Source organism: Phacochoerus africanus, chromosome 9 (genome assembly GCF_016906955.1).
Source record: "Phacochoerus africanus isolate WHEZ1 chromosome 9, ROS_Pafr_v1, whole genome shotgun sequence".
Taxonomy (NCBI): Eukaryota; Metazoa; Chordata; class Mammalia; order Artiodactyla; family Suidae; genus Phacochoerus; species Phacochoerus africanus.
This window is the reverse complement of record NC_062552.1, coordinates 30,750,442-30,774,593: the sequence shown is the minus strand read 5'-3', so window position 1 is coordinate 30,774,593 and position 24,152 is coordinate 30,750,442. Positions and strand designations below refer to the sequence as shown.

At 41.9% G+C, this 24,152-nt stretch overlaps 1 protein-coding gene across 3 annotated transcripts in view; it reads right to left on the bottom strand.

Annotated features, from left to right (window-relative positions):
- Positions 1 to 24,152, bottom strand: part of COL21A1 (collagen type XXI alpha 1 chain) — a 203,594-nt gene that overhangs the window by 59,957 nt on the left and 119,485 nt on the right. For all 3 annotated transcript variants that reach the window (XM_047796213.1, XM_047796214.1, XM_047796215.1), the window contains 5 exons: positions 21,651 to 21,704; positions 21,103 to 21,156; positions 19,767 to 19,820; positions 19,592 to 19,645; positions 1,197 to 1,250 (listed from right to left, as the gene is read on the bottom strand). In XM_047796213.1, the coding sequence (XP_047652169.1) occupies positions 1,197 to 1,250; positions 19,592 to 19,645; positions 19,767 to 19,820; positions 21,103 to 21,156; positions 21,651 to 21,704 (270 nt within the window). The remainder of the gene's footprint in view (positions 1 to 1,196; positions 1,251 to 19,591; positions 19,646 to 19,766; positions 19,821 to 21,102; positions 21,157 to 21,650; positions 21,705 to 24,152) is intronic.

Below are 24,152 nucleotides of genomic sequence, written 5' to 3'. Positions count from 1 at the left end.
CCCACGCCCCCCGCATTCTGACTCCGTGTTAAACCCCTAGTTGGCATTTACTGCCTTGGGCCGGTCGTCATTTGCATCACCTTTCAAGGTTTCCCAAACAAGATTATGAGGTTGCAGGCAGCGGCATGTGGAGAATTTGTCTCAGGGCATCAGAATACACAGAGGAGACAGTGCGTATTTGATGGGGTGATTCTAAGAGTGCGGCAAGCCCTGACCCCCTGGAGACGCCGTGGTGATTTCTCTCTCCCTCTGACGTCCAATATCGAGATTCTGAGACCTCGACTGAACACTCGGTGACAAACTGCAATAATACACCTTGGCTATTATTACTTTTGTGACTCATATCCCCCCAAACAGATGGCAAACTCCCTGAAGATAGACACTTTTTTTTTTTTGGTCTTTTTGCTATTTCTTGGGCCGCTCCCACGGCATATGGAGGTTCCCAGGCTAGGGGTCGAATCGGAGCTGTAGCCACCGGCCTACACCAGAGCCACAGCAACTCGGGATCCGAGCCGTGTCTGCGACCTACACCACAGCTCACGGCAACTCGGGATCGTTAACCCACTGAGCAAGGGCAGGGACCGAACCCGCAACCTTATGGTTCCTAGTTGGATTCGTTAACCACTGCGCCACAACGGGAACTCCGGCACTTTTGATAAATAACATGAGACCTGTTGATATTTAAACGGGGGCCAGTGTTGGCCATGAGTTATAGGAATAAAAGGATAAAAGGCGGGGGGAAACCACATTTCCAAAACTCATGAGCAGGTGTCATCTGGTATGCTCACTAAAAACACTTTGATTCAGAATTCAGATTCAGTACCTTCTCAACCACATGCTTCTTTACCCGATTTTTATTGAACATATGATCCCAGCAAGCACACTACGAAACACTGAGCAAGTGGCAAAGTGACACTGGCTAGAGGCTGCGCCATGGACCTGTGGCTTGTGTCCCTGTGGGTGTGGGCGCTTGTGGCCGTGATTCACATTGCACACACATCTCTTCTGTTAGCAAAACTCTGCCCAGTTTGCAAAAGAGGATCGAATACTTTAATACTTTACAGCGTTCCGCAACATCAGAACCTGGAAGTCACTGAGCAAGGACAGGGCATCTGGGAGGAGGATTTTAATAGTCAAAGGGTTTCAGGACAGGAGAAGAACTTCACCCTTTAGAACTGAATGGAGAAGGTACTCACAGGCTCTCCCCGCAATCCATCCTGCCCTGGGGCTCCTGGAGGTCCTGCTTCTCCCTTTCCGTGACAAAAAGAGAGAGAGAATCCCACATTTAGCTATGCTGACCAACACAATGCTACATAACATTACATACGAAAGCACATTGGTTACAAACAAAAATAAAAATTGCTTCTGGGTTATTTTTTTCCTTTCCTTTTTTTAAAGTTTAGTTGATTTACCATATTGTATTAGTTTCAGGTATACAGCAAAGTGATTCGGCTTCTATATATATATATATATAAACACACACATAACTATACATATATACAGACATATATATTCTTTTTTTCAGGTTCTTTTCCATTATAGGTTATTACAAGATATTGAATACAGTTCCCTATGCTATACAGTAGGACCTTGTTGTCTGGATTATTGACATTAACTCTTCCTGACATCAAATAACTCATTCTGAAGCTCATAAAGTGACTATACACATGCAAAATCAATACATGACAGCAGATAATTGAGTTGTTATAAAAGAACCTTGGTACGTGTATGATCATTCTTTTGAGAACAGGATTCATCTCTCTTATTTCAGAGTAAATGTGATTTATATCACATCTGTATCAATCCTTTTATTTTTCTTTTTACTTTAAAATTGATCATCCTGTTGGATATAATGCAACCTTGCCTCCCCCGAATGGCATTTTAAAATAAAAACTTTAAGAATGGAGTTATTTATGGGTTCCTACTTGAAATTATTTGACTTTAGTATCTATTTAAAATAAACACCTAGGAGTTCCCTTCGTGGTTCAGTGGTTAATGAACCTGACTAGGATTCATGAGGATGCGGGTCCCTGGCCTCACTCAGTGGGTTAAGGATCCGGCGTTGCTGGGAGCTGTGGGGTAGGCCAGCAGCTGTAGCTTTGCTTTGACTCCTGGCCTGGGAACTTCCATATGCCATTAAAAAAAAAAAAATCACATCTGCAATGTATATTTTAGGTAGCTCAGGATTATAACAGTTTTCAATTACATATCTTTTTTTTTTTTTTAACAGCTGACCTGTGGCATATAGAAATTCCTAGGCTAGAGGTCAAATCAGAGCTGCAGCTGCAGGCCTACACCACAGCCACAGCAACACCAGATCTGAGCTGCATGCGCAAGCTACGCCACAGCCACAGCGATACTGCTGGATCCTCCATCCGCTGAGTGAGGCAAGGGATCGAACTTGTATCCTCATGAATACTAGGTTGGGTTCTTACAATGGGAACTCCTAATTGCATATCTTTAAATTACTCTGCGAAAATTATTTATGCACTTTATTTTGCATCCATTTTCTGACACACCACAAGTATTTCCCAAAGGAATAAATTAGCTAGTGTGAAAAAAGGTATCTGTCACTATGTTTACTAAAATAATACGTATTAGCTGAATTTAATCCTAAAATGTATTATATCCACAGATCAATATAGCTATTAAACTGCCGGGGCAAAAATAAAGGGCAGTTGATGAGAGCCTCCTGGAATACCCATTGCACACACCCTCAAATACTGATTTCTTGAAACCTATCAATCACCAAGCGCCACGATGTTACGATGTTGCGTCTGTCCAGAAAAGCATTACGTGTTTTATTTATTTATTTTTTGGCCACACCCACGGCACGCGGAAGTTCTCAGGCCAGGGATCAAACCTGTGCCGCAGCTGAAACCAGAGCCTCGTCAGTGACAATGCCGGCTCTGTAACCCCCGAGCCACCAGGGAACTCTGCAAAGTATTATATCTTAACAAGTGCTCTGGAAACAGTCATGTCACACTCACATCACATCAGGGAGAACATTTCATCCTACATGAGAGCAAGAGAGAAAGTAAAACAGAAACAAAAACATTTTTCTTGTAAGTGCCTCAAATACCTGAGTCAAAAATAAGTTTAATGGGGAAAGAGTCTTAGAATTCATGTACTGAAGCACCTATCAATACCGTTTCCCACAGTTTCATATTCTAATGAACTCTCAAAACTGTACAAAATGAACCACAGAAGGGAGAAGCAATAAAACTTGGCTAACAGAATCAGCCCTCAGGAAACAAATCAAGCCATATCACATTATATAAACACTGCTTCTCCCACATTTATGAATTCTTGCATTTCATTAGCACAGTGAAACACCAACTAAAGCCAAATATTTCATCTCTTCCAATTTTATTTACAAACACAAGATGACAGTTGAGGACAGAAGGAGCAAAGAATGTTTTTCTGTAAATTAACTAAACTAGGGGAAGGGGAGGTCTTGCCAATTCACAGAAAAGCTTATGAAAATGTCAAAGAGAAACAAAGATGTATGTTAGGGTCACAAAAGCTACAACTTGAAAAGCCTGAACAATTGGCGGAAAAGGCCATGTCGGGCCTAACACCAGAGGTAAATGATACAATAACAATTCTGAAATCATCAGTCCCCAGTGTAAGCAGCTTGTGGCAGGAAAGAGCCCTCTGCAGAAAGTCCCTTTGTCTTGTCACCAACCTTAAACCAGCGCCCGCCCTGCCCCTCTACTCATCTCTGGCCCAAGCACACCTTCCAAATCTTTATTTTTGGCTGTACCTGGGGCAAGTGGAAGTAAGCCAGGGATTGAACCTGTATTATGCTGGATTTTTAACCCCTAGGCCACCAGGGAACTCCACGGACTGTTTATTCTTAAGGCCTTGATTTTGAGAGTATAAAGAAAATTGGGAAAAACATCTGTGGATAGGGCTGAGTAATTATCAAAAAATGACAGCCAGCTAAAGCAGAAATTGACAGAACATTGTAAATTGACTATATCTATATATCTATATATATATATATATACCCAAAGCAAAAGGATGGCTGGGAATCTTTTCCTAGGAATGGTCTCTTCATTTCTTTTTTTTTTTTTTTCTTTTTACTGCCAAATCTGAGGCATATGGACGTTTCCAGGCTAGGGGTTTTGAATTGGAGCTGTAGCCACCAGCCAACACCACAGCCATAGCAACGCCAGATCCAAGTGGCATCTGTGACCTACCCCACAGCTCATGGAACCCACTGGATGAGGCCAGGGATCAAACCTGCTTCCTTATGGATACTAAGTCAGGTTCTTAACCTGCTGAGCCACAAGGGGAACTCCTCTTCATTCTTTCAACAATGTTTCACTGGGAGATGATTTCTTAGTTGTTTTCTGTAAAATCATCCAACGCAATACACAACGAGTGTATGGAATTCAGGGGTGTCACCAGAGCTCAGCCAGATCATTCAATCACTTTCATGACCTGGAGGATCTGATACAGACCAGGACATCTGGCTGGTGGAAAATGGCAAATGGCATATCTCTACCTCTAATTTATCATTTTGCTATTCTATTATTAATTCCTTCTTGATGTGAAACAACTGAGAAAAACGTCATGCTAGACATTTTCCCTCAATCCAATCTCTGCCTCTAATGTCAAAGATGATTTATTCCACAACATACCAGTTCTTGTGAAAAAGCAAGTTTAACCAAAAACAGAGACGAGAAACTTGCATTGCATGTGTATTTCCTTTCATGCTGTGGTCTTTGGTACTTACCCACAAAAGAATTAAAGGAGGAAGAGTGATCTAGTTTGTGGCCATAGCAACCCTCAGAATCAGGTGGAAGGTGTGTGACCATTAAAATATAATTTAATTTTGAAGAAGATCCTTCCTTTGTTATTAAATACTTTGACTTTGATCTCACTGCATGGTTTACTCTTGGTATGTCAATAAACTAATCTCTAGCATGCCAGGGGTTATACTGAAGATGGAAGCCTGGGGGGAGCTTCTCCTGGCTGACCGAATAAACAGACAAGATTGGAAAGCATCATGCATAAAAGGGGTCACACAACTAGGCCTGGAATTCTAGCTCTGCCATGGAACTGACTTGCACGTTGGAGCAAATGCTTTCATCTCTCTAAACCTGATCTTATTGTCAAAATGACATTAATATTTACAACTTCACAGATTTTTTTTTTTTAAGGAAAATAAGAGGGGGAGACCCAGAAAAGTTAGCGACTCTGCTGCCACCAAAGAAAAGAGCTGGAGTTTTGTGCATTTTTTTTTTTTTTGCTTTTTAGGGCCACACCCACAGCATATGGACATTACCAGGCTAGGGGTTGCATTGGAGCTGCAGCTGTGGGCCTCCACCACAGCCACAGCCATGCCAGATCTGAGCTGCATCTGCAACCTACACTGCAGCTCAAGGCAATGCCAGACCCTTAACCCACTGAGTGAGGCCAAGGATCAAACCCGCATCCTCATGGATGCTAGCTGGGTTCATTACCACTGAGCCACAAAGGGAACTCCAGGAGCTGGAGTTTTAACAGTTCTTTACTTTTATGATTTGTCTCGGGTACACTATTTTCCAATAATACGTTATTTTTAAATCTGTCCCGCTATGGTTTGGCATCATCCTTTAGGCAAAATGAATTATTTTTTAGCTGCTTGAAACACTACGCATTCATTATCTCATAGTTTCTGGGGCCAGAAGTCTGGGCATGGGTTGACTGAGTTCTCTGTGCAGACGAGAACAAGGCGGTCATTGGGATAGAGGGTTGCTGGTCTGTGTTCTCGTCTAGCAGCTTGACTGTGGAAGTATCCACATCCTCGCTCATGCTCACAGTTGGCGGGGTTCCTTTCATTGTGGTTGAGGCCCTGGCCTCCTGTGGATGGAGGGCGGGAAGCCTGTCTCAGTGCCTAGAGGCCTCTCCCAGCGCCTGGTCTCTTGGGCTGCCAGGAAAGGCGACTTCGTCAAGCCAGCAGGGACACTTTCCAGAGCAAGCAGGCTCTAAACGGTGGAGCCTTTTATAAGGGAACACAATTACAGGAGTGACACCTGTTGGTTAGAAGCAACCTGTAGGTCGCCGGCAGACTCAGAGGAGGGGGGTTATAAAAAGGTATGAGCCCCGGGAGAAGGGAGCCACCTTCAAGTCCGCCTGCTACAATTATTGTCACATACCCCGTGAGGGTTGTCCTGTTTTGTCTCACTACCAGCACTGTGTCAAATGCCTGCTTACTCACAGCCTTGCCAAACAGATTGTACAATCAAGCTTTTAAACGTACGCCAATCTGATGGGTGGGAAATTACAATTTCTTGGCATAGTTTTAATTTCCATTTCTCTGATTATGAATGATGCTGAACATCTGCATATGTTTAAGGGCCATTTTACATCTTTTGGTTTTTTGGTTTTGATAATTACATATTCATGTTGTTTCCCCCTATCTATTGGAATATACTTGATTTACAATATTATAGGCAGTTTCAGGTATATAGCACGGTGGTTCAATTTTTTTTTAATGATTTGTATTCTCTTTGAAGTTATTACAAAGTAATGGCTATATTTCCATGTGCTCTACAATATAGTCTTGCTCTTATCTGCTTTATATGTAGCAGGTTGTACCTCTTATTCCCCCACCCTTATGTTGCCCCTCCCCTTTCCCTCTCCTCACATGTAACCAATAGTTTGTTCTCTCTGCGTCTATTTCTGTTTTGTTATATACATTCTTTTGTTTTATTTTTGGATTTCACATATAAGTGATAACATCAGTATTTGCCTTCTCCTGTCCAACTTATTTCACTAAGCAAAATAATCTCTAGGTCCATCCATATTGTTGCAAATAGCAGAATTTCATTCTTTTTTATGGCTGAATAATATTCCACTGTCTACATGTGCCACATCTTCTTTATCCACTCATATGTTGATGAACACCTAGGTTGCTCCTATGTCTTGGCTCCTATGAACACTGGGTACATGCACTTTTTTGAATTAGTGTTTTCATTTATTCAAACATATACCCAGGAGTAGAGTGGCTGGATCACGTAATGTTCTATTTTTAGTTTTTTCCATATTGTTTTTCATAATGCCTTCACCAATTTATATTCCCACCAACAGTGTATGAGGGTTCCCTTTTCTCTACACTCTCTCCAGCATTTGTTACCTGTAGACTTTCTTTTTTTTTGCCTTTTTGCCTTTTCTAGGGCCGCTCCTGTGGCATATGGAGGTTCCCAGGCTAGGGGTCGAATCAGAGCTGTAGCCACTGGCCTACACCAGAGCCACAGCAACGCCAGATCCGAGTGGCGTCTGCAACCTACACCACAGCTCACGGCAACGCCAGATCCTTAACCCACTGAGCAAGGCCAGGGATCGAACCCGAAACCTCATGGTTCCTAGTTGGATTCATTAACCACTGAGCCATGACAGGAACTCCCACTTGTAGACTTTCTGATGATGGTCATTCTAAGAGATAAGAGGTGATATCTCATTGTATTTTTCTTTTTTTCCCTTTTGTCTTTTTGGGGCCACACCTGCAGCATATGGAGGTTCCCAGGCTAGGGGTCGAATTGGAGCTGTAGCTGCCAGCCTACGCCACAGCCACAGCAATGCCAGATCCAAGCCACCTCAACCTATGCCACAGCTCATGGCAACACTGGATCGTTAACCTGCTGAGTGAGGCCAGGGTTTGAACCTGTGTCCTCATGGATACCAGTCAGATTTGTTTCCCCTGAGCCACGAGGGGAACTTGTGGTGTTTAACTTTTGCCATTTTAATTATGATGTCTTAGTGTGGGGCTGTTCAGGTTCATCCGGTTGGGGACCCTCTGTGCTTCCTATACCTGGATATCTGTTTCCCTCTTCAGGTTTGGGAAATTTTCAGCCATGATTTTACCAAATACATTTCCAACTCCCTTCTCTCTCTTCTCCTTCAGACCTTTATAATGTGAATGTTGCAGGCTTCATGTTATCCCCAAGATCTCTCAAAATGTTCCACTTTTAATTGATTAATTAAGTAACTTTCTACTCTTCTAATTGGGTGATTTCCATGATTCCAGGTCACTTACGTATCTTCCAGGTCACTTATGTCTGCTTCATCACTTAGTCTGCTATTCATTTCTTCTAGTGTTTTTTTTTTTTTTCATTTCAGTTATTGTACTCTTCATTTCTGACTGGTGCTTTTTTTTTTTTTTTTTAATATTTCCTAGTTCCTTGTTAAAATTCTCCTTGTATTCATCCATTCTTTTAATTCAGTTAGCATTTTTATCAATAATGTTTTGAATTCTTTATCCAGTAATTTATTTCTGTTTCATTATTTTTTTCAGGGTTTTCTTTTGCTCTTTCCATTGAGACCAGTTCCTCTGTCCTCTTTCCCTTTGCTTAACTTTCTCTGTATGTATGGATTTAGGTGAAACCATCATATCCTTATGTGGGAGCCTCCCTACACAGCCTGTGTGTGCCCAGTGTCTTTGGTGGGAGAGCTGGATTTGATGTGAACACAAGTCACATCATTCCTCAGGGTGTGCTGGCAGGTGTCACCTTGGTAGGAGGTAGGGACTAGAGATGGTGGGGTTTAGGGCTGGAGCCAGGTGTAAGCCAGGGCTTCCCCTCTGCTCAGTGGCTGTCACCACCCTATCAGGGGTGGGTCAGACTCCAGGTTGATGATGCAGAAGCCCTGAGGGTCAGGACTGAGCTGACTCTTTTGCCTTGAAGTGTGTTCCCTCTCCTCTTGCAGGGCTGGAATCCCTGTCCCAGAGGGAAGCTGTCCTGGGGGAGGAGAGGCCCATGTAGGCTTGAGCTCAAGGTGGGATGTTGGCTGCAAGAGGCTGGCCACATACAGAGGTCTAGGCTGCCTCCAATGCAGCACCTGTGCATCTACCAGCAATGGGAGCCTTTGCTTCATCTGAGTCTCCTTTGTTCCTCAAGGCCTGTTCTACTGAGCCTCCACTGCTGCAGCCCTGGCGTAGAGCCGAGGTGCAGGGTAGGGGAGCCCCCTGGGCCCTCGGCTTGTATGGGGCATGGGCCGTTGCGGTCTGGCCACAGCCAGATGTCGGGACCATCCCTGGAGCTCTGCCCATTTATGGGTCAGCAACGGCTGCCCCCATTGTGCTCGATGTCTCCCCAGGTCCAAGTCACCTCTGCGTCGAGCAGCAGGGCTCCTGCCCTGGTCGTGGCAGCCCTTCTCCAGTGGGGGATTGCGGGGGGAAGTGAGTGGGACTGGAGTCCTCACTTGGCTCAGGCTGGGGTCTGCAGGGGGGCTGCCGTGGGAGACCAGGCAGCACTGAGCAGCCCTCCATCTGCCCTCCACGCCCTGCCTCTGGGGGCAAGTGAGCATGCATGCTCCTCACGAGTGGGGTCCAGGCTTCCCACAGCCCTCCCGTGAGGCTAATCGGCCCTCCAGCCAGCCAAGGGGGCTCATCTTCACTGCTTCGGGCCTCAGGACTCAGGCGCCCCAAATGTGGCTGGAACCACTGAGTCCCCAGGGCAGATCTCCACCTGTACAACCTCCCTTTTCCTCTGAGACCCCTCTCAGGGGCACAGGTCCCTACCTGATGGCTTCTCTTCCCTTCCTGTCTGATTCCATGTGGATCTTCCTATAGCCTTGCTGTACAGGAGTATTTTTTCCCAGTTTCCAATTAATTTTTAGCGAGAATTGTGCCACATATGTATGTATTTGATGTGTTCATGGAGGAGGGGGGAGTTCCATGTCCTCCTGCTTTGCCGTCTTGATTGATTTCCCACACAAATATATATATATATATATATATTTATATTTATATTTTATATATATATTTTTTTGCTTTTTAGGGCTGCACCCATGGCATACGGAGGTTCCCAGGCTAGGGGGCCAATCGGAGCTGTAGCTTCAGGCCTACGCCACAGCCACAGAACGCAGGATCCTTAACCCACTGAGCGAGGCCAGGGATCGAATCTGCATCTCATGGATGCTAGTCAGATTCATTAACCGCTGAGCTGCAGTGGGAACTCCACAACACAAATATTTTTAAACATAAGGTCAATCTTTATTTTAAGCTAGTTAAAATGTCATAAAAATAGTGAAGTCAATGGTCTCATAATTTTCTAACTTCGGGAAATACTATTTGAATATTACATTATTTTTCAACAATGTGATGAAAGACATTTTATTTATTTATTTATTTATTGTCTTTTTGCTATTTCTTTGGGCCGCTCCCGCGGCATATGGAGGTTCCTAGGCTAGGGGTTGAATCGGAGCTGTAGCCACTGGCCTACGCCAGAGCCACAGCAACGCGGGATCCGAGCCGCGTCTGCAACCTACACCATAGCTCACTGCAACGCCGGATCGTTAACCCACTGAGCAAGGGCAGGGACCAAACCCGCCACCTCATGGTTCCTAGTCGGATTTGTTAACCACTGCGCCATGACGGGAACTCCTGATGAAAGACATTTTAGATAGTTATTAAAGTATGGCTATGTGGTCTTTGACAAATTAATCTCTCCATGCTTTAATTTTCTGATCTATAAAAGGACAAAATTCTCTTACTTGTAACACACATAACGATTGGTGAGATTAATGTGAGGATGCATGTAAAGTGCTGGGAAAAAAGCCGGGCATGTAGTAAGTATCCAGTAAATGCTGTCTTTTGTTAAAATCTCTCCGCTCTTGTGTTCATTTCTTTTTATACTCAGTTTAAACACATGGTTTGGTATTTAAACGGCTCTCTAACTAAAACCCCCTTTACCGCATCATTTACCTATGGCACGTTCCTGTGCAAACCCCAATACTGAAGAAATCACACCGCGAAACTCTTCAGACCTGCACGTGGGTTCTAAGTACGGCTGTGGGAGGGACCGCAGTCACGCAGACGGTACCTTCCAGCTTCCACCAGACTTCAGGGCAGCTTCTGTTTCCGTCGTCTCTCTGCCACATTTCCTACACAGCTATGTAGAAAGCTCTGCACGCAACAAAAACTGCCTCCCCCAGGAGGTGACAATTCCCACTTCCTTTGAGAAAACCCAAGTCAAACATCCTGCCAACAAACCAACATACTCTCCTGCATTTGCTCCATCCGTCCCTCCTCTTTTTCCTTTACAGTGAAATGAGTATCCCTCATACAGCCTAAAAAACCCCTAACACTGTTCAGTCTCCCCCTCCCTCCCCTCTCCCTATCTGATCTGGATCTAATTACTTGCTGGATATCTATTCTTGGATGTGCTCAGGAATCTTTTTTTTTTTTCTTTTTTCCTGGCTGCATCCACGGCATGTGGAAGTTCCTGTGCCACAGTAGTGACCCGAACCACTACAGTGACGACGCTGGATCCTAACCTGCTGCCCACCAGGGAACTCTGGACGTGCACGGGAATGTTAAATCGACACATTATACTGCTCATCTCTGCACCTCCACAACAGACGGCATGCCAAACCCTTCCCAATAAACAATTCCATCGATTAAAAAACATCCAACGTCGCTGTACACAGAGAAGGAGGCCCTCGTGAACTAAGGAACCTATTACGCCATTTGCACTTTTATACTCATGCCTGTCATGGTAGGTCTCAATTACATAAGACATCTCAAACCGACAAAGAGTTGGCAGACGATATTCAAACAAAATTACTAAAAGAAAATACAGAAAATGAGAATCAAAACATTTCAGTAAATGTCCCTCATGCAAAAATAAACATGAAGTAGAAGACTGCACCAAGAGGCAGGAACCTAGATGAGCATCGTGCAAGTGTTCTCAGATGTAAAAAGGAGGACGTGAAAAAGAATTAAATTAACTCAGGAAATAACTGGAAAAGACAGAAGGATTGCAGCTATTAGGATGAAATTAGTAGAAACCAAGGGAAAACAGATTTACCTTAAAATCTTAAAGGGCACTGAAGAGAAAACTAAAGGTGATTCCCCCAAAATAAAATTTTAAGAGAGATTAAAAAGGATCAGGAATTGAGTTGCAGAATACAGTCTCAACGTGTCTATAATTGGAGTTCTTGGGTAAAAAAACAGAACAATGTAACAGGATGTTTATTTAAAACTATAACCCAAGGAGTTCTCTTGTGGCTCAGCAGGGTAAGGATCTGGCATTGTCACTGCAGCAGCTTGGGGTGGCGCTGTGGATTGGGTTCAGTCCCTGGCCCAGGAACTTCCACATACTGTGGGTGCAGCCAAAAAAAAAAAAAAAAAAAGAAAAAAGAAAAAAACACCACCACCACCAAAACAAACAAACAAACAAAAATCAAACCAAACTAAACCAAACCAAAAAACTAAACTATCATCCAAGAGAATATTCCAGAATTAAAATCTCTGAATCCACTTATTGGAAGGATTTGGGGTAAGAAAATTGTTAATTCTGAGACACAAGTTATACTATTAGACTTTAAACATAAAGTATTTTTTACTCTCTGCAGTTCCACACAAAAAGACAAAGTCACTTACAAGGGAAAGACAATTAGGTCAGCCTCAGCAACACACAGGACAGCAATGAAGCAACATTTCAAAGAAATTCAAAGAAAAATAGCAAATGGCAGTGAGAGGAGGGTTTATAGTGACAGTGACAATAAGACAGTGACAGCCAAGCTGTTATTCAAGTAATAAGAATACAGAAAACCCTGTTAAAATACAAGAATTCAGAGAATGGTATGTTCACAAGCCCTCCCTAAAGCACATATTACGAGGGAGAAGCTCCGCCCACACAAATGGTGACAATGGGGCCTTGGTGACGGGGCTGGTGCTGGACACCAAGTATGTCAACTGCAAACTGGAAACTAAGGTGGGTGCAAGACAGTTTAGAAATATAATGTGATCTGAAAAAGCAGAAGCATGAGAAACAAGAAGAAAAGGAAAAGAGGAAAATAAACATTAATTTCCACACAGATGATAGTGTATCCTTTAAAGTTAACAAAACAAAGAATATGGGTCTCAGTAAGACTAAGGGGGAATAAAGAAATCCTAAAATGTATTTTTAAAATGTATTCATATAAAGACCATTAGTAGTTAACACTGCTCTATGGTTCACTTGAAAGTTGTTGAGAGTCAATCCTAAGAGTTCTCATCAGAAGGAAAACATTTATTTTTTTCAATTTTTTTGGTACCTACATGAGTTGATCAATGTTCACTAAACTTACTGCAATGAGCGTCTCACAATAAACAGCGCTGTGTGTCCATTACCTCAATAGAACTAGGAGGAAAAAAGGACCACTGGAAAAAATATAAAAATCTTCTAAAGTCCCAAAGAAAATAAAGGCAAAAAGTAAAAAACAATGGACCACATTCAAAAAGAATTTTAGTAAGTAGAGTAGAATATGCATAATAAGATAACAAAAAGGAAAAGAAAAAGAAAAGAAATTTAGGTACTTACACTACCTGATTCCGGGACTTATTCTAAAGCTCTGGTAATCAAGACAGTGCGTTATGGACAAAAGATTAGAGGTATAGATGAGGAAAACAGAATCAAGGTCCAAAAATAGTTTCACACAGGTATTGATCAACTGACGCTTAGCAAAAATACTCAGGTAATTCAATAGGAAGTGATAATCTCGTCCATAAATGGTGCTGGAATAACGAGGTCTTCAAATGGAAAAAATAAATGGACTTTAACTGACCTTACGCCACACATAAAGATTAGAATCATCAAAACGAATCCCAGAGATAAATTCGTAAGCTAAGATGATACAATTTTAGAAAATATAATGTTCTAAATATGTTTAGCAGATCTAAAATATTTTCTTTTGGAAGAAAAGCTAGAAGAAAAATCTGTGACCTTAAGTTAGGTCAAAGATTCTGACACAGGGCACAAAAGGCATGAGCTGAAAAAAATTTTAAGAAATCAGACTCATTCAGATGAAAAACTTTTCCCCATCAAAGGTCACCTTTCATTAAGAAAATGAAAGGCGACCCAAAGATTGAGAGACAATATTTGCAAACATGTATCTGAGAAAGGGCCTATCCAGAATATATAAAGAGCTCTCACAACTCATTAACAAGTGGACAAACAACCCAAAGTCTTTTTTTAAATCGTCAGATGTTTTGAATAGACACTCTACAAAAGAAAACATAAAAATAGCCAACCAGCCCATAAAAAGATGTCAACACTTTCAGTCATCTGAAAGATGCAAACGAAAACCACATGAGATACCATTAAGCACCAACTAAAAGAGCTAAAATATAAAGTACTAAGTGTTGGCAGGATGTGGTTAAACTGGAATTCTCATAAACTGCTGATGGAAATGGAGAAGAACGCCACCACTTTGGAAACTAGTTTGGAATTTTCTTAGGAAGTCAAGCATACATTCACCACACACTCCAGCAGTCCTACTAGGTGTCTACCCAAGAGACGTGAAAAGCAGGTCCAATGCAAATGAGTCGAAGAATATCCACATCAACAAGAGGAGTTCCCATCACAGCTTAGCGGTAACAAACCCCAGTAGTATCCATGAGGATCCTTAGCTTCGATCAGTGGGTTAAGGATCTGGTGTTACCATGAGGCGCGGTGTAGGTCGCAGATGTGGCTCGGATCTGACGTTGCCGTGGCTGTGGTGTAAGCTGGCAGCTGCAGCTCCGATTCGACCCCTAGCCTGGGAACCTTCACATGCTGTGGGTGCAGCCCTAAAAAGACAAAAAACAAAAAAACCCTTCAAAACACAATCAGAAATGCCAAATATAGGAAACGATGTAAATGTTTAAGCTGATGAATGAAAAAACCAACTATCATATGTCCATATGACTAAACACTGGATGATTATATTGATTGAAATGGTCAGAGTGGTAAAACTGTCGTGAGAGAAGGCAGAGGTCCCACCGAGGCATGAGACAATTCTTTTGATGAATGAATGGATCAGCCTCCATCCCTCCCTCTCTCCTCCCCTTCCCTTCACCCCTCATCCCTCCCTTCATATAGACACACAAAAATTTTCATTATGTGCTGTACAAATATAATTTATATACTGACACAAACATAAATAATAAAAATACATGCGTATTAACACATCCTATTGGTTCTGTTTCTCTGGAAAACTCTAACTAATACCCAATCAAATGCAATGCACAAATCTTGACTGTATCAAGCAAAAAAACATGACTATTTAGGACACTTTTTGGACAATCTGAAAAATCTGAATATGGGCTCATGTTAGAAAATAGTGCTGTATTGATATTAAATCTCTTGGGTATCATAATGAAATTAAAGTGTTCTCAGGATATAGGCTAAAGTGTTTAGGAGAGAATTCAGGGTGTCTATAATTTACTTTCCAGTGGCTCAGCCAAAAAAAAAAAATAGAAAAAAATGTTCATATGTTTTGGTGGCTCAATTTTCTGTAGGATTGACAAATTTCAAAACAAAAAGCTGGGTGGGAGGAAGGAAACAGATTTTAATAAGGTCAGAAAAAATTGGGTATGATTCATTATTTAAAGATTCCAAGAAGGAAATATAAACTGTGGACTATTCAGACAAAAGAACAGAATGCAGCACTCAAAAGGAAAGGCGCTGGCAAGCCATGAAAAGATATGGCAGGAGCTTCAACACATATTCCCAAGGAAAAGAAGCCAATCTGTAAGGGCTACAAACTGCATGCCTTCAATTGAGTGACTTCTGGAAAGGAAAAACTATGATGTAGTAAAAAGATCAGGTGTTGTCAGAGGTTAGGGGAAGGGAAAGATAAATAAGCCCAGCACAGAGGATATTTAGGGCAGGGAACCTGTTCCAGATGATACTAGAGTGGTGGATACATGTCATTATACATTCATCCAAAGCCACAGAATGTGCAACACCAAGAGCAGATCCTACTGTAAAAGTGGACTTTGAGGGAGTTCCTGTCGTGGCTCAGTGGTTAATGAATCTGACTAGGAACCATGAGGTTGCGGGTTCGATCCCTGCCCTTGCTCAGTGGGTTAAGGATCCGGCGTTGCCATGAGCTGTGGTGTAGATTGTAGACGCGGCTTGAATCCTGCATTGCTGTGGCCATGGTGTAGGCCAGTGGCTACAGTTCCGATTCAACCTCTAGCCTGGGAACCTCCATATGCCACGGGTGCGGCCCAAGAAAAGACAAAAAGACAAAAAGACCAAAAAAAAAAGTGGACTTTGAGTGACAATGCTTAAGTTCATCAATTGTAAAAAAAACAAAAAGAAAAGTACCACTGTGCTGTGGGAAGCTGACTGTGGGGAAACCTACAGGGGGCAGGAGACGGGGATATATGGGAACTCGGCACTTTCTGATCAGTTTTGCTGTGAACCTACCACCGCTATGAAAATAAAGTCTGTTTTATAATTTTAATTTAAAAATTAAATGGGCTTTGAAAATTGTGATGGCAGTTACAAATTACAAACAAGACAAGAAGGGATTAACCGAATTCTATTAGGAGATCCACATTAGTTAGAAAATGGAGACCAAAACCAAGGTTAGATATGCAGGGTAGGATGAGCCTATCAAGAAAGTAAATATCAGGAGTGACCTGACCTTGGAGTTCCCATTGTGGCTCAACAGTAATGAACCCCCAACTAGGATCCATGAGGATGTGGGTTCAATCCTTGGCCTCGATCAGTGGGTTAAGGATCCGGCGTTGCTGTGAGCTGTGGTGTCAGTCACAGATGCAGCTCAGATCTGGGTTGCTGTGGCTATGGTGTAGGCTGGTGGCTACAGCTCCGATTCGACCCCTAACCTGGGAACCTCCATATGCCATAGGTGCAACCCTAAAAAGATCTCCACCAAAAAAAAAAAAAAAAAAGAGTGAACTGACCTCAAGACATTAAATACACTCATATGCTCCAGCCATTCCACTAGAGAAATATACTTATGAGAAATGATAACACATAGGTCCACGCAAAAACTTGTGCATAAATGTTCATAAGGCACTATTCGTAACAGCCCCCCAAATATTAACAGCCTAAATGTCCATCCACAAATGAAGGAATAAAATGCACATACTCATACAATGAAATATTAGCAGCAGCAAGAAGGAATAAAGTACTAATACAGGACAAAACATAGATGAACCTCGAAAATGTTATGGTGAGCCAAGAGGTTAGCCACAAAAGACCACATATTTCATGATTCAATTTGTATGAAATGTCCATAACGGGCAAATGCCTAGAGACAGAAAGTAGATTAGAGGCTGAGTAGAGCTGGGAGGAAATAGGGAGTGACCGCTAATGGGTAGAGGGTTTTTTTTTGAGGTGATGAAAATGTTCTAAAATTAGATTGTAGTGATGATTTTTTTTTTGCCTTTTAGTCTTTTCTAGGGCTGCTCCCACGGCATATGGAGGTTCCCAGGCTAGGGGTCTAATCAGAGTAGTAGCTGCTGGCCTACACCACAGCCATAGCAACGTAGGATCCGAGCCGCGTCTGCAACCTACACCACAGCTCACGGCAATGCCGGATCCTTAACCCACTGAGCGAGGCCAGGGATTGAACCCGCAACCTCATGGTTCCTAGCTGGGTTCGTTAACCACTGCGCTATGAAGGGAACTCCAGATTGTAGTGATGATTGACTAACTCTGTAAATATAAGAAAAACCACACATTAAGTGGGTAAGTTGTAGGATATGTTCAACTTATTTATTTATTTTTGTCTTTTCTCCACGGCATATGGAGGTTGCCAGGCTAGGGGTCGAATTGGAGCTATAGCCACCAGCCTATGCCAGAGCCACAGTAACATGGGATCTGAGCCAAGTCTGTGACCTACACCACAGCTCACAGCAATGCCAGATCCTTAACCCACTGAGCAAGGCCAGGGATGGAACCCGCAACCTCATGGTTCCTAGTCGGATTTGTTAACCACTGAGCCACGACGGGAACTCTGATGTGTTCAACTTATTATCAATAAACTGTTAACAAAGAGTGAATTGAGGTTTGCTGTTGTGAGTATGTGCATCCAAATATGGTACCTGGATTAATGTCAAAAAGGGCAAGGGACCAGAAGAAGAAGGACAAACTAAGCCCAAGTCAGCAGAAGGAAGGAAATAATTAATTATTGCAAAAATATGAAACAGAGAATAGAAAAACAACAGAGAAAATAAATAAAGCTAGAGCTGTGTTTTTGAAAAGAAATGGACAAATCCCCGCGAGACTAATTAAGAAAGAAAAAAGACTCAGAAAATCAGAAACACAAGAAAGATATTACAATTGATGCCCCATAAATTGAAAAAAAAAAGATCAAAGGGACTATTATTAATTCCATGCCAACAAATTGGATAAATTAGAAGGAATAAACTCCTAGAAATGAATAATCTACCAAGACTGAATTAAGAAAAAATAGGAAGGCTGATTAGACCAATGAATGACAAATAAAAGAGATTGTAGAAGTAATCAAAAATCACTCCCAATAAAGAAGGAAAGTCCCAAGACCAGATGACTTCACAGGTATATTCTACCAAACTTTTAAATAATTAATGCCAATTCTTCTTAAAATCTTCCAAAAAATACAAGAAGAGAGAACACTTCCCAACTCATTTTGTGAGGCTGGTATCAGCCTGATGCTAAAGCCAGACAAAACACTGCAAGAAAACTACAGACCAATATCCTTGATGACCAAACATGCAAAAATCCTCAGCAAACATCAGCAAACTGAATTCAACAGCACGTTAAAAGGATCATATACCATGATCCAGTGGGCGTCATCCCTGGGATGCAAAGATGGTTCAATATATGCAAATCAATGTGATACACCACAAGACACCACCAATAGAATGAAGATAAGAATCACACAATCATCTCAATAGATGCAGAAGAAAGCATTTGACAAAGTTCAACACCATTTCAGGATAAAACCTCTCAACAAGTGAGATACAGAAAAAACTTACCTCAACACAATGAAGACCAGAGCTAACATCACACTCAATGGTGAAAAGCTGAAGGCTTTTCCTCTAAGACTGTGAACAAGGCAAGGATCCCACTGTCACCACTTGCTCTCAGTGCAGTACTCACCAAGGTGCATACATTAAATATGTGCATCTTTTTGTATGTCAATCATAGCTTAAAAAAATGGCCTTTTTGTTTTTTAGGGCCATACCCATGGCATGCGGAAGTTCCCAGGCTAGGGGTCTAATCAGAGCTGTAGCTGCTGGCCTACACCACAGCCACAGCAACGCAGGATCCGAGCCGAGTCTGTGACCTACACCACAGCTCACAGCAATGCTGGATCCTTAAGCCTCTGCTCAAGGCCAGGGATCGAACCCGCATCCTCATGGTTCCTAGAGGGATTCATTTTCACCACGCCAAGATGGAAACTCCCAAAAAAGTGGTCTTTTTGCTTTAAAAAAAAAAAAAGCTCAAAAAGGAATCTTAAAGCTATGTTCAAATTAAAAAAAAATAGGCAAATAAATAACTCCTTATTAAACACTTATTCCCTTATTTTAGTCTCTACCATTCCAAGTGGCAAGTAACTTTTACTCCATTTCTGAAGCGGAGAAAACTGAAGATCAAAGAATTTGACAAAGAACACACAGCTAGTTAGAAAAAGTTACTGATATAGCACAGGGAACTATTTCCCATCATTTGCGATGGAACATGATGGAAGATAGTATGAGGGAGAGAATGTATATATATGTGTGACTGGGTCACTGTGCTGTACAGCAGAAATTGACAGAACATTATAAATCAACTATAATAAAAAATTAAAAAAAGAAAAAGTCATTGGATTTGAGTTTTTTTGTAAATACCTTATAACCAGGGCTACCCATTAATCCATCCTTTCCATGTCTTCCTGGTTCTCCCTGAAAAATAAATACATGCATTTTCATATTTTTTGGCACTAATTTTTCTTTTTGAAGGAAGATAGTATAGGACAAATTTTATTTAAAGTAAAATACTTAAGAACTTTTCTATCAAACTCACAGCACGTCCAGGAAGGCCAGGAAAACCAACAGTCCCCTTTTCACCTTTCGCACCCTGTATTAAAAACAAACACTTAAAAACAATCCTTACAATAATGGTTTGAAATTCCAACTCAAACTTAAACAGGAAAGTAAGTTAACTTCCTTATGTAGTGATAGAATTCATGGAACCACAGCTTGTGTTGGCCCTGTGGCTTTTGGCAAGACATTATCTTACCAGGACACAACAAGACCCTGGAATAAGGTGGATGCAAAATTATAAGGCACCTAACCACAGAAACAATCTTGGAAAAATCAAAAAGCAATGTGTATCTTGGAGTCCCCTGGTGGCTCAGCGGGGTAAGGATCTGGTAGTGTCACTGCCGTGGCTCTGGTTGCTGCTGTGGTGCGGGTTTGATGCTATGGGTAGAGCCAAAAAAAAAAAAAAAAAAAAGTAGTGTGTATCTTAAATACATATTAAATACAGAGAGAATATAATTCTCTTCAATGTGAAAAAATAGGATTTTCAATGGACACATGATTGAGTGTTACACTTCCAAGGGGTCTCTCTCTGTAAATTTTTTCTTATTTTTAGGGCCACACCTGTGGCACATGGAAGTTCCCAGGCTAGGGGTCAAATTGGAGCTGCAGCTGCCAGCCTACACAACAGTGTGCAGGATCCGAGCTGCATCTGCGACCTACATCCCAGCCACAGCGACGCCAGATCCAAGCCATGTCTGCAACCTACAACACAGCTCATGTCAACGCCAGATCCTTAACCCACTGAGTGAGGTCAGGGATCAAACCTGCATCCTCATGGACCCTTGGTCAGGTTCTTAACCCACTGAGCTACAATGGGAAATCTATGTAAATATTTTTAAAGTTCAGATGGATCAAGAACACAAAGTATTCTTTTTTTTTTTTTTTGTCTTTTGTCCTTTTAGGGCTGCACCTGTGGCATACAGAAGTTCCCAGGCTAGGAGTCGAGTAAGAGTACAGCTGCCGGCCTACACCACAGCCACAGCAACACCAGATCCGAGCCACGTCTGCAACCTACACCACAGTTCATGGCAATGCCAGATTCTTAACCCACCGAGCAAGGCCAGGGATCGAACCCACAACCTCATGGTTCCTAGTCAGATTTGTTTCTGCTGTACCATGACGGGAACTCCAAGGACACAAAGTATTCTTATAGAATACATGCCTTCTTCCAGTTTTTCATTATTCTGAATAAATCCCCTGAGAAAGGTGAACAGAGCTAATTGCTCTAGCGGTGGGCTGGGTGTGAAATTCAAATTTTCTATTTCCATTACACTGAAATTACAATATGGATACTTTATTTTGTGATCTATACTTTCCTTTTTGCCATAAAATCCAGGTGATCCTTTATCTCCTTTGGGGCCCATTTCACCCTAAAAGACAAAATGTAAATCCTGAATTTTAGAGAAATACTAATATTTCTTTTATATATAAGGAAAAAATAATACCAATTATAAACAACAGAGTTTAATATGCCAACATCAAAATAAAATGGAAATAAAATAATTTAAAATTTGTTTACAAAAGTCCTATACCCAAGCTTTATAAATAAAACAAGGAAAAATAAGGACATTTGTTACTATAAAAGGGCCTTACAGTAAAAGGCTGATAGGTAAGAGAATTTATATATAGTGAAACTTACTCACCAATTTTTAAATACTATAAGACTTATGACTGAAAACTTTAAAGGAAATTTGTAAAAGCACTATGTAAACTAGACATTAATCTTAGTCCAATCATTTATTTTAATATACTTTAATTTATATATGCACATTTATTCATAATAATATATTTGTAACACAAAGTACTTTCAATTTTAAATTAAAAGTGGCATGGCCTAATTTTCAAGAGAACAGATTTCTTCCACCTTTAAGCCTGGCATTCCATGAAGTCCAGGAAAACCAGGAAGTCCACGGTCACCCTGCAAATGAAACTAAAATTATTAAAGAAAACATATTTCAGCCTAAAAAAATATCAACATATATTCTTTTTTTTTTTTTTACATTTTAGGGTCACATCTGAGGCATATGGAAGTTCCCAAGCTAGGGGTCCAATGAATTGGAGCTGCAGCTGCCAGCCCACTGAACAAGGCCAGGGATTGAACCCACATCCTTATGGATACTAGCCAGGCTCATTACCGGGAGCCATGACAGGAACTCCTCAACATACATTCTTCAACCTCATTCTTATCAAAATCCATCAGAAATAAATAGATAAATCTGCACACAGTTAGATGCACGTCTACGTCGAAACTTAACCCTGAAAGACTACTCTTCATTTATGATCAGAGAAGGGAGGCATTTAGGGCCAGGGGGAGTCTCATCAGCAATCCTGACCCCACCCGTAGAGAGCAGACCTCTAGTCTAAACAGGCTCAGGCTCTTACAGCGGCAGGACCTGGGACTTAAGAGAAATAGTTCAAAGCCAACACTCTCTGGAGAGAGTCACCCAGACCAATGAGGACAGACCCTGAGCTCAAAGCCTCAGAACCCTATAGGATTCGGTGGAGCTCTTCCCCAAGTGCTCATCCCAGGAAACTGTTTAGAGGAGGTACCTCTTCAGAGGCGTCTATGGGAGGGAAAGGCTGTAAGTGACCCCCAAAAGGAGACAGATGGAGAAAAGTCCAACAGCTATTTATTTATTTATTAATTGCAGCATGTGGAAGTTCCCAGGCCAGAGACCGAACCTGTACCACAGCAGTGAAAATGCTGGTCCTTAACCTACTGAGCCACCAGGGAACTCCAGCAGCTAGCTATCTAGTGGACACGGTTTTAAGACCTATTTCTGTGGGAAACACCAGACGGTCTTGTCTTAGCTTTGAAATCTGATACACAAAGTGTGAAGACATGGTTAAGACCAATGGTCGGCACCGCAAGGTTTGGGTCGATTCACTTTTACTTAGGCAAATTGAGACATGACATACAATTCATTATAGTCTCAGCTTGTCCAGTACAGAGAGGAGAGGATGTGACTGGGTACCTATGATGTAATTCTTAAAAATCCCAATTTTAATAAAGTTCATTTAGTTATGTGTTTTAAAGAGTAGCACAGTGATTTAAGGCATAGAATCCTTCAAAGGCAATTCTTTCCATGCTACACCGCCATTATCAGTCTGATTTCAATCCCCTAAACCATGTGGTTACTGCCACGTTCCAGCTTCCAGCCCTATCTTATAAATTAAAGGTGTGAGAACAACTTGCAGTAACTCAGGCTACACTGAGATGAGCAGCCGAAGGCCAGGTAGACTAAGATGCACTCTTTTTTTTTGCCTTTTCTAGGGCCGCTCCCGTGGCATATGGAGGGGATCCCAGGCTAGGGGTCTAATTGGAGCTGTAGCCACGGGCCTACGCCAGAGCAAAGGCAAATAATGCATCAGATAAATTTATAGCTAAAGAACTGAGAAACCAATGTTGGCATCATGGATTGATTGGTTAGTGGCTGTATTTGACAAGGAACTATTTTATGGAATTCAGACATGCTGAGTTCAGAAAGAACTGGCCAGTTTGCAAGTCGTAGTTAAAAGGAATAGACCAAGTCCAAAAATATGGGATTGTGAGAATATACCTTTCTTTTCTTTAGCAGGTGAATAATGAAACTGGAGAAGATTTTTAAAAGAAGTTTAGTCAAAACTCACCCTCTGGGAAGAACCAAATCAAGAGAGTGGCCATGAGCACTATTCTTAAATTCTCTACATCAATTCAGGTGGATCCAGTTTGTGCTCTCAGGTTATAGTGGCTTAAGAAAAAGAAACTATTGGAGTTTCCATTGTGGCTCAGCAGGTTAAGAACCTGACATAGTTTCCATGAGGACAGAGGTTCGATCCCTGGCCTCACTCACTGGGTTAAGGATCTGGTGTTGCCGAAAGCTGCAGAGTAGGTCACAGATGCAGCTCGAGCTGGCGTTGCTGTGGCTGTGGTGTAGGTTGGCAGCTGCAGCTCTGATTCGACCCCTAGACCCAGGGAACTTTCATATACCATAGGAGCGTCCTTAAAAAGAAAAAAAAAAAGAAGATATTAATTATTATTATTATTATTTGTCTTTTTGCCATTTCTTGGGCCGCTCCCGTTCCCAGGCTAGGGGTCTAATCGGAGCTGTAGCCACCGGCCTACACCAGAGCCACAGCAATGCGGGATCGGAGCCATGTCTGCAATCTACACCACAGCTCACAGCAACGCCAGATCCTTAACCCACTGAGCAAGGCCAGGGATTGAACCCACAACCTCATGGTTCCTAGATGGATTCGTCAACCACTGAGCCACGAAGGGAACTCCAGAGAAGCTGCTAATTATTAATAAGTAATTAACTAACGTGGGAGGGCCATGACTCAATGGGGTTTGTGGATGATCTACTGGCTGGAATCAAAAGTCAGG